Source organism: Notolabrus celidotus, chromosome 9 (assembly GCF_009762535.1).
Source record: "Notolabrus celidotus isolate fNotCel1 chromosome 9, fNotCel1.pri, whole genome shotgun sequence".
In the NCBI taxonomy this organism is placed as follows: Eukaryota; Metazoa; Chordata; class Actinopteri; order Labriformes; family Labridae; genus Notolabrus; species Notolabrus celidotus.
The window spans coordinates 11529183-11540386 of NC_048280.1; the positions used below are offsets into that span (position 1 = coordinate 11529183).

At 39.3% G+C, this 11204-nt stretch overlaps 1 protein-coding gene across 1 annotated transcript; it reads right to left on the reverse strand.

Annotated features, from left to right (window-relative positions):
- Window positions 1-4738: 4738 nt before the first annotated feature.
- On the reverse strand, window positions 4739-11177 carry cdc45 (CDC45 cell division cycle 45 homolog (S. cerevisiae)). Its single transcript, XM_034692780.1, has 18 exons — window positions 10984-11177; window positions 10781-10840; window positions 8965-9057; window positions 8718-8855; window positions 8421-8567; window positions 8271-8329; window positions 8133-8181; window positions 7964-8025; window positions 7812-7862; window positions 7563-7682; window positions 7278-7409; window positions 7049-7147; window positions 6798-6959; window positions 6507-6645; window positions 6342-6425; window positions 6140-6258; window positions 5344-5420; window positions 4739-5093 (listed from the first exon to the last, which is right to left on the reverse strand). The coding sequence occupies exons 1-18, from the start codon at window positions 11032-11034 to the stop codon at window positions 5029-5031; spliced, it is 1707 nt and encodes a 568-aa protein (XP_034548671.1). The 5' UTR covers window positions 11035-11177; the 3' UTR covers window positions 4739-5028.
- Between the last annotated feature and the right edge of the window lie 27 nt (window positions 11178-11204).

Genomic DNA, 11204 nt, shown 5'->3' on the forward strand with positions numbered 1-11204 from the left:
TTTTTTAAGCACTTTGTGACTTCTGCTCTGGAAACGTGCTATCTAAATACACTTATAATTATTATTTAGCATTATTAAGGAAGGAGCTTCACTGTTAGGTAGACATATTATCTGACAAGACCTAATGTTAATGAAGTTCTAACATTTTTCAGACATTCTAATGTTTTTCTCCTTCACAGGCCTTTGTACTTATTCCTTTACCTGTATTTACCTGTAACCCCTCTATCTCATCATCATTAACTTTAGAAATGTAATATAACTCATTATATGTTTTTATCCAACAGTTACTTTCAGTGTATTAAAAGATAAGGGAAGGGATTTGAAGTATTTCTGACCATAACCCCTTCATGTTTTTAATACCAGCATCACATTAAATTCCTGTTGGGCTAAAATTGAAACTAACCTGTGTAGACCTATTTTGGGTTCATCTGCATAACTTTTCCTCATCCATTGAAACTAAAATATGTCAGGGCACCAACTTAGTTCAGTAGGCACCCTATGTACCCAGGCTACAGTCCTCATCACACAGGTCATGGGATCAACTCCCAGGCTCATCAGGACATAATATCCCCAACTTGCTCCATGTTTCTTCTCTCTATCAAATAAAGGCTAAAAGCCCAAAAAGTTACTTTTAAATAATGAAAATTCTCAACAATAACATCAAAAAGTGTTAGAGTCTTGTCTCATTACTAATTTGCTAAAAAGTCCCTTCATGTAGTTTATGAAATATTGTTTTATATAAGCTAGTCCCCCATGTATGAACCTCCCATGACAACATCATCACTCCTATTAATGACTGTTTGAGCGTGAGGCCTTTAAATCTGCTGCTCTGCACATCAACACATCAGCTGCACGATTCTGCCTTTGGGGGTATGTTTCCCTCAGTGTGTGTGAGTAAGCGTGAGTGTGAATGTGATGCATGCCACATTCCTGTGATGCAGAGTGGCGTAAAGGGCAGTGGCCCCACTTCACCAGAGGTGCAAGAGGGGGGATGGAGAGCGGCGTGATTGATGGCTGAGAGGAGGAGGCCAAACGATGGTCCGAACAGGTGGGACATCACTGGACTGACTGGATGTGTCTGAACCAGGTAAGTGTCAGATTCTGAAGAAATAACAGATGCTCAGACTGAAACATGATCAAGACAGTCAGCAAAGACAAGAGGTAGGTGATTTCCTGAAAAACCTTTCAGGATTCCCTGATGAATCAAGATTCAAAGACCATGGACTTTTTAGACAGCCATAGAAAAAATGAGCATAAAGAAACACTCCAAAACTGCTCCTACTGCTCACTGGACCTTGTGTAGAAAGAGCTTCCTCACCTCATGTTTCCAGCATCATGAGCAAAAATTGAAGCGTAGATTCTACTGCAACATTAAGGCCTTGAATGCACACTGTAAATGTTAGATTCAAGAAGCTGCTTTTCTGTGGCATATGAGAAAGTCCATCCCCTGATGTAGATCATGCGGTTCTATCAAAAGCTACAGGACAACCCTATATAAATCAACCTTATTGTGGGGTGTTCACAACTAAGAATGTGTTAAAAAAACTTTGAGCGAAGAGAAGAAAAAGTGAGTATAGAGAAAGAGATAAAATAGAAAACAGAGATGTGGCTTCAGAGATTTATCAGCAGTTCATGATAAGTACTTCTCTGAAAATAAACTCTCCACCCTGTTAATGAGATAAATGTGTCTCCCATAACGTCCTGCTTCCTCTCCATGATAACATCACTCTGCGCTGACTGTAAACAATATAATTATGGATGTGCCGGTGCATTCAGAAGCTTAGCTGGTGACAATAAGACCATTTGTATTAGCGTCCTCCTGCAGTGGGATGCAGATTACGGCACGTTTCAGTCTCCCTGCTGCCAATCAGTCTGGACTTTCCTGTACGACAACCACCCTTTCCCCTGAAGGTCATGATCTCATCCTGGTTGAGGTCTGATAAGGATCTTAATTGCCTCGCAGAGAGCAGCTTAGTCCCCCCCCCCCCCATGTTTCCATTTTACTCTCTGGACACAGAGAAAATCAACACCGGGATGCCTGGCCCACATATGAGAATGTGGGCCAAGGTCCCAGCCCCAACCTTTGGCCCACAGGAGCCGGCTGAGTTCAGGAGAAAACATCAATTTCACTACAACAGCAAGATTTCCACTAAAAGTCTCACAATTACTGTCAAAGTTGTTTCAACTTCTGTGGAGCCACAAGTTGTGCGTCAGCAAAACAAAAGGTTGGATCACGATGGAAAGAGTGTGGCTGCCAAGAGCAAAAACTCTGCCAGAGCTTTGTTTTATGACAGAAGAGAAAGTTCAGCTTCCTCCTGACAAACGGATTTGTTTTTGTGGTCTCTCATTGGCACTTTAATGAGCGACTGGGACCATAAAGAAATCAATCTATAATCACTTTGTTATTTTCCTTTTCCTTGTTAAATCCTGAGATTTAGTGGTTTGAATTGCTTACGACTCTTCCACCTGTCATACAGTCTGCCAAAAGCTGTTTCTTTGTATAACCCTAGCTGCAAAGAGCACTGTGTGAAAAGTCAATAAAAAAAAGAATATGATGTTTTGAAAATCATTTAAAACCCCTATGAGGAATTTTTAACTGGCTATAAAACAATAGTATTAACAGTGATACCTCTTTATGGCCTAGAAAAAACAAACAAGACCATCACAAACAAATTTGATAATACCTTTATTGTAATTGTTAATGCCTGGTTCCACTGCCAGGGAGGCGGTGTCAGCCCAGTAGACTGAGAATGAGAAAAAGGCTTTTTTTTTAAAAAAATTCAGAGGAATTTTTGTTGTGATCAATACATTTGAATTCTAAAGGAAGCAGATCACGTTTTTTAATCAGAAAACAGTACGTATACATATACAAAGCTAGATCAGCGAGGGATGTGGTTATTTTATCCACAGAATCTGTACTACCTCTTCTTTTAACAACACTGTAAACGTTTGTGAACAGAGGAGCCCAGTTTCCAGGGTTTGAAAGTGAAGTGTTGGCCCATTCTTGCCAGATATAGGATTTCCGCAGCTCAACAGTTTAGAGTCTCATTTGCTGTATTTCTTCATTTCATAATGCAGCAACTGTTATCAATGGGTGAAAAGTCGGACCTGCAGGCAGCCAGTTTCGCACCTTGACACTTTGACTATGGAGCCATGCAGTAGTAATACATGCAAAATCTAGTTTAGCGGTTATAGGTAGAGGTCCTCCCTGAAAATGGTGGCAGCATTTGTTGCTCCAAATCCTGTGTATATTTTTTAGCACTTATGTTTATTTATATTTATTATATATGTTTATTTTTATATTTACATAATATTGGTGTCTTCTCATTTGCCATGGGAACTTTTATGTATAATACCTTTGCTGATGCTGGCCGTGAACTGTGCACTGATAACAAGCATGGTGGTCCCTCTCCTCTTGTAAGAGGATGCAGAGTCCATGATTTCCAAAAAAAATGTCATTTTGATTTTAGACTACATGACAGTTTTCCACTTTGCCTCATTCCTTAAATGGGCCCAGAAAAGTCACCAGCATTTCGGATCGTTTGTCTATGCAGTGACAAACTGTGTTCACAGATACAGTTTTTTGGAAGTGAATGCAGCGATTTCCACTACAGTCATGTCTATTTTCAATGCAGTGCTGACTGAAGCCCGAAGAAAACAGCCATGCAGTATTATTTTTCTACTCTGTCCCTTTTATATGTTTTCTCCAGATTCTCTGAATTATGGTCCTTAGTTGATGAACTCCCAAAATTATTTGCAACTTTATGCTGAGGAACATTACTCTGAAATTATTTTCTCATGCAGTCTCTCACTTAGTGGTAAACCTCTCATCTTTTCATCAGAGAGACACTGATACATTTCTTTAAATAAGTTGGAAATACATTTTTTAGAAGCAACCCTAAAGCTGCATTTTAACACAGCTATGACCCCTGCCCCCTTCAGCGCGAGGCGTACAGCTTATTTAACTGTGGTACGGGAACTGCACTCACACAGCCCAGGTTTTGGTATCAAGACTGAAAAGTGTGCAGAGTGTTTTCCTGCATGACGTTACTCTCCAGAGCGACACAGAAGTCCTTTGTGTCACTGCAGCTCACAGATGAGTTGTTTTAAATAAGACGGCGTATAGACTTTACTTTGGTTGAACAGATGACTCTGAAATTGCTCAGTGCTTTGTATGGAGGACACTCAGAGGTGAGGTATTGAAGAGTGAAATAAAGCTTTAGTACTTCTTTTTTTGTACTCCTGTTTGGCAGAGTTGCAGAGAATATTTTATTTTGGAGCAGGAGATGCGATCACCTCACAGTTCCATGTAAAATATTTGAAGGATGTCAACTTGCACATAAACCTTGTTGTTTGATTCACAAGTGACACTCTCTTTGTAACCTGTGATGTCTTGTCATGTTTTCCACAGTCCTTTTTTGTTTTAGCAGAGCCACTGTTGTTGTATAGAAACCAAAATAGACAGTTTAATTAAAATAGCATGTTATTAAACTGCTATCCAAAATCTCTGAATGCAAGCATCTGGCATGGGACTCCCCATTTGGAAATTTTGGCAGCAAAAACAGAGAGCATAAAAATATAAGATTTTGCTCATAGTGGGAATCCAAATAGTGAAGACTGAGTTGAAAATATGCAAAACAAAAGAGGTGTTCTTCATTTCACAACTCCTATAGCTCATAAAAGACTTAAAACTGTAAGTTATACTAGATACTCGCTTTGTCTAAAGGCAGACAAAATATTAATATCACTTACTTTGATTTATTAAACAGGTTAAAACATTTAAAAAAGCTCACATACATAAGCAGGAATAAAAGACAGAAAAGAGAAATTAAAACCAAAAATACGACTTCCACACATTTACAGAAAGACTGTACAACAATATACAAACAAAACTGATTGAACTGTCATGAAGTTCTTGTTTCCTGGTAAAACTGCTCATGTCTTACTGATTTTGATCACGTCAGACTAAAGAAGCACCCACGCTGTTTGGGGGACAAACCAAGAACTCAACCCTGTTCATGTTTGTTCTCATGACAACAAAGTGATGAGTGCATCCAGGAACTTGCTCCTGTCCTCTGTCTTCAGCTCGATTACTGCACAGGAAGAGAAAACAGAAAAGAGTTAACAAATATAATAAACACAAGCATGTTCATAAATATGTGTCCACTGCTAAATCACAGTGAACTCAGATGTCAGTCAGGTTTGTTATTTGAAGCTCAAGGCTGCCACCTTGTGTCTAAGCAGAGAAGAGTCATCACCCAAATGAAAACAGGGAGGGAGTATTTGAACACAACTCAACAACACAGCACAGCTTATATGAAAGCAAACAACAAAACCACATACTTGAAGTGTCAAAGTGGTCATGAAGAGTTCTGGAACTGGTGCTCTCTGCAGCTTTCTCAAACGCTCGACCAAAGAAACTTAAAGACAGAGAGAAAGGAGAAGACTTGAGGAAATTGGGCTTTTTATGTAAAATGAAATGTGCTTACACATATCTAAACTACACTCGCGTGTATTGAAGCTGCACTAATTAGTCAAAAAAGTTTATCCCCAAATACTTACTAAACATCCACTATTTCAAACTTGTCTTACATAAAACCAAACATTCTCCAGTGTCAACTTCTCCAATGCGAAGGCTTTTTTCTGTTTCGTTTTTTATCCCCCTGGATCCCTTTAGTACTCCTTGTTAGCACCGATAGCAACTAAAAGAAATACCAATGCCGTCAAATGTCAATATTTAAAGAAATTTAAAGAAAGCAAACTGGTGTTTTAAAAGTTCTTTGAGCGGTGTGTCGCTCAACTGGAAACCCAGATTAAATCTGCAAACCCTTTTGGAGAAAGGCATTTCTTTTCCTTCATGCATCACTTAACACGGCAAGAACAAAACATTACTATTATTACTGGCAGGTCTGCAGAATAAATATCTGAAACTTAAAAATGGTGTTAATTATTTTACCATTAAATCCAAATTGAAGGCTACTTTTGAAAACAATAAATACAAGAGCTAAAAAAATGTGCAAACAAGTTATTGCTCTTTCAACTATCATGTCAGAGGGACATGGATTTTAATTATGAAGTTTATACACAAAGCTTATAATTCTTTGACAGTATCCTGTAAATCTAAAACAGAACGTCTTACTTCTTCTTGTCCGACGTCTCAGACTCAGGTGGGATTCCCAGAACAATGACAGTTCCCTTCTCCACGTCCTTGGGAGCAGCCATGATGAGCGGAAGCAGTTTGCAGCGCTTGTTTCTTGTCTGGCAGACAAACACATTATTAATGCAAGTGTGAAAACAACAGCAGCATCTTTATTACAGTCTGAAACCAGTTTGATACTTACAGAATGGACAAAAGCCTTCAGGAGGTATTTGCTGAGCAGAGTCAACGCCATGGGTTTAGAGAAGAGCTTCACATCAGGTGTTCCCTGATACAGATAAAACAAGGAGAGTGTTATTGATAAGAAGACACACAGACACATCACCTAGGGGTTATAACAGAATCATACCTCCATGAGGTAGCAGTAGAGGAAGGGTCCCTGAGACAGGATGAGATTGGTACAGATGCAGCTGGCAACAGTCTGCTGGATCGCCATAAGCTTCTTTTTAGACAGGTCTATGCCTGCATGGAGACGTTCCAGGTTACTCCTGCACGGACAGAGATCGAGGGACAGAAAGCAAACTCCTCAGTGGCTTCATCTGATCATAACTGACTGTGCTCATCATATCAACATGTGACACGTGTCATGAGTTTTGTCTGTAAGCTAACTTCAATGAAGTATGAAGTACGTGCTACACACCTGGACAGAGAGTCCAGAGCTCTAATGAAGTTGTCACCATCGCTCTCGTCTTTCTCAGTGCTCTCCAAAAGGGCTGTGGTAGCATGCACCATGTCGCTGGCCAGGAAACGGTTCTTAAAGCCAAAATGAACACCAAATGTCTGGATCCTGATGTCCTTCATTCTGATAGGAGAACAGAGAAGTCAATAAGTGCATTCAAATGTCACAGCAAGTGAAGCTTTTTCTGTTTCAGGTGTTTTATTGATTCATACCCGTATTTAATGGACGACTCCTCAATAACGTCTCTCAGGTTCTCTTTGATTGACATGTCCATGGAGTGAAATTTCTGCCTCACCTGCTTCAGTGGTAGTCTGTTAATGAGAAGGATAAAAGCAGCTCTATGTGAAGCCAATCACTTTCATCTATATCCGCTTCATTTGTGCTTTTGTTGATAGATGCTGCATCATTGACGCACAAAGCATTGTTTTGTAGTCATCTTACCCCATGTCCGCAAGGAACTCCTGGAGTTTCTTTTGTCCATTTAACGTCCACAGCTTGAAGTTGCATGATGTGTAACATGAATTACAGATGCTCTCATACAGAGACCAGTGCTGGTAGAGGGTTAGACGGAGGCTGAGGGAGAAGGTTCAGGAAAACTCATCGAGAAGACACAAAGAGAGCTTACTTTTTTTTTTTTTTTTTAAATGGTTGATTCTTGCCAAGTACAGGGAAAAGACCCAGATATCAAGATCCATCATGATGACATCTCAGATCATTTAAGGATACTCGTATTCAAAGGAGATCCTCATGCAGTCGATGGAGAGGGAGTTTTCCTCGTCCTCATTTCGGTGGTTATGGCGGGAAACATGTCGCTGCATTGTGGCGATGTCTGTAATGTACTTCATGCTAAAAAGGAACAATCGTATTAGAATTGGAGAACTGTTACAGCTACACCAGTGAGTCCACACATTTAATTCAAAGGAAGTCAGTTCTGGATTTGAGATTGTGATTCAGAAACTTTGGAGCCATACTTACTGTGTGATTTTCTCATGAACCCACTGGTCTGTCAGCCCGATGACGGCCCACCTAGGAAGAGAAAGCTCAATGGTCATCATCGAACAGTCGATACAATCCATTTCAAACATGTTTATATCATTACGAAACTAAACATTTATCAGATAGATTACCAGAGCATGTCTTTGGTGTCTTTGGTCAACACCCACGCCAGCTCAAAAAACATCATGGAAGCCTGACAAAGGATTACAGTCATTAAGGAACAATAATAAAATTTGTGTCCTCTATGCTTTTTGCTAGTTTCCAAAAAGTACCAACAAAGAATCTTAAATCTCTACTCACAGAGGTCCCATGATATTCATACTGCTCATAGTCAAACAGGATTTCTCTCCTGATGAATAAGTAAAACACTTGTGTTAATAAAAAACAGGATGTCTTTATATCAAACATCTTTCTTACACCTCCTCAGAAACACTTCACCTTCGTGCCTCCCACTCCCTCTTTGCTCGCGCTCTTTCAATTCTCCTCTCCACAGCTCCCTGCAACAACACAATGACACAATCAATGCAGCAATGTCAACACAGTTCTGATTCATTTTAGTGATGGATTCTCATCCTGTTCAACACGCACTTCATCAAATCTCCTCCGCTTCCCAGAAGGCTCTGAGCCTTCATCACTCTCATTTCCAGAATCACCTCCTTCCTCATCCTCGTCTCGAAAGATATCGTCATAAGAAGGCACACTAAGGTCGTCGTCCTGTTTGATGAGCAGCTTTATCTGCAGATGAGATGGTTCAATATGTTGAATCCCTCACAAATGTTAAAAATGGCTTTGAAACTTTGATCATGCAGCAAATTAAAAACTAACAATTAACAGTTCCATTATTAACAATTATTGGAGACAAGTAAAACAAGTATTATCCATCACCTGTGCGTCGTTGTAGACATTTACTACATCTACTGGTCTGTGAGTGTCACAGACGAAGAAGATGGAGTCATCGTCGGGCTGCAGCATCTCAAGAAGGTCAACATTCGCCCCGCAGTTGATGAGAACAAAGTACTTGAACTAAAAACATTAAAAAGGGACATTTATCATTTAGTGGGAGTGACATTTCTCTTTTACTTCTCTTCTAGTCATTTAGCAACAAGTAAACTCAGCTCTGATTTGATCTCACCTGCTCTTTATGTTCAAGGAAAGCAGTGCTGAGATCCTGCCAGCCTGCGACTGGCACAAGCGTGTACTGGACCTGGTCACAGTGAAAGAGCGCCTGGTAAAGAGATGAAAAGGTTCAGATATTATCATTTAATTTACTGATTCACTGTTTAGCATCTCAAAATCTCAGCATGTAAAATAGTTTACACAAAAACTTTCAAAGATCAGAGCACAATAATTTGATCCAAGAAATGAGCATCAACAAGACATAAAAGTATGATAAACTGGGAAAAGTTATGATGTTATTTTAAATGACAGGGTAAAACTTACAGTTGAGCTGAATAGTTTTACTTTTAACTCAACCAAACAAAACTAATTAGCTGGTGTTTACTAATAGTAGATGATAAATGTAAATATTATAGGTTCTTACTGATAACAAAGGCTAGCCACCACAGACTAGTGTTGTGAGTATAGGCGTTTCTAGACCATTTTTGGGGGTGCTGAAGCAGTCTTTTTTAACAAGCTAGAAAAGTTTCAATACCATACAATAGTTGGTTGAAACGTAATATTCTAACAACAAAAATACAGCAGCACCAAAACTTATTAAATTATATAATACAGACAAGAAGGAAAAGGGCAGAGAAAAACAGTGAAAAAGTCAATTTCTTTAATATTACTGAACTGGAAGAATGCTGCTGCTCCACCCACCCACACTCATCTCATCCGTAATATTATGTCTAGTCTTCAGTTGGAAAAGATCCCAGACAGTGTAAATGGAGCCCTCCAGAACTTTCATAGCACTTGGGATGGTTTCATGAACGTTGTCAAGGATCTTGATGGGCTGCAGTTGGACTGATTAACATCCAGCAGATTTGGTATACTGTTAAAATACTTTGACTGGCAACACTTCACATATGTGTGCAACTGGAGCTCCCCCCTCCCCTATGTGTGTGAGTGAGTGTGAGTGAGTGTGAGTGTGTATGTGCATGTGTGAGTATTTGTGTGTGTGTGTGTGTGTGTGTGTGTTTTGTTTATTTAATTTTTTTTTGCTTTTGTTATTTGTCTAACATTTTAATACGCGCCTCAATTTCTTATTTATTGAATATTATTATTATCATTATCTGATGATTGTACTTGCTCTATTTACCTATTTTTGAGAGGTTTCTGTTGTTGGTTTAGTGGTGTTTTGGTACGTTCCACCAGCACCCTTGATATTCCTTTCTAGGCTAATTTTGACTATACTATGGATATTTGTGTCTATATTCAACTTTGTATCCTTGATTATTATGAATGTATGTCCATGAAAAATCAATAAAAATATATTGAAAAAAAAAAAGAAAAAGTCAATTTCTGTTAATGTGTTTTATATGTTGTGAGTTGCATTTCAAATGAAAGTCCAAAAAATAACTCTAATGTCAATTTTTGGTATTTTTGGCACTCACTATAGGGGACTGGTTTACTCCAGAAACATACATACGGTTTATGTATATGTTGAGGAGCTGCTGAATCAAAATGAGTTGTCTTTCCCCAGAAATTAGGGTTACCATATGTTTATTTTATGATTCCAATCCATTTCTCTTTTGTTGTGGCTCAGCATTTAAATAAGCTTTATCAGATTTGATGGTTTGGTCACAGACTTTCCCAAAAAGTGTTATACTTTTCCCACAAATGTGGGAATGAAATTGCATTAAAATGTACAAAACAGTGAAATGTATCTTGCCTAGCCGGGCAGCTCTCTGGGTGCTCAGCACACCTAAACATCTGAATCTAGAATCGCCCCTGGTTGTGAGCCTGAGTAGCTACAGGAGCTGCTGCCTGCTAACAGATTATGATCTTACCTGCAGGATCTTACAGGCGCAGAGAGCGTCGATGTCTGACGCCACCAGGAGAGCGACTCTCTGAAAGACAGTGTTCATTTAATGTGACACATGGGATAAACACTGTGCATTTAAAAATGATAAATGACGGGAGGAAGGTTAGCAAACAGTGTTCATTGTACAAGTTAGCGAACCCGATGTTACAGCTTACTCATAAATCTTACCTGGCTGGCAACCACCTCGTAAAACTCTTTCCTTATGTCCGTGATGAACATTTTAAAACAGTCGATTAAAACCTTTGGAATGAGATAAAAAGCGCTATAGCTGCATGAACCACAGTTTATTTTGGTTTGCTGTCAGACACGGAACTCTTTCACTGCAGTAGTGTTCCTTGTTGGAAATATGGCGCCAAATCTGTACGTCACTTCCCACCCAATCACTGCGA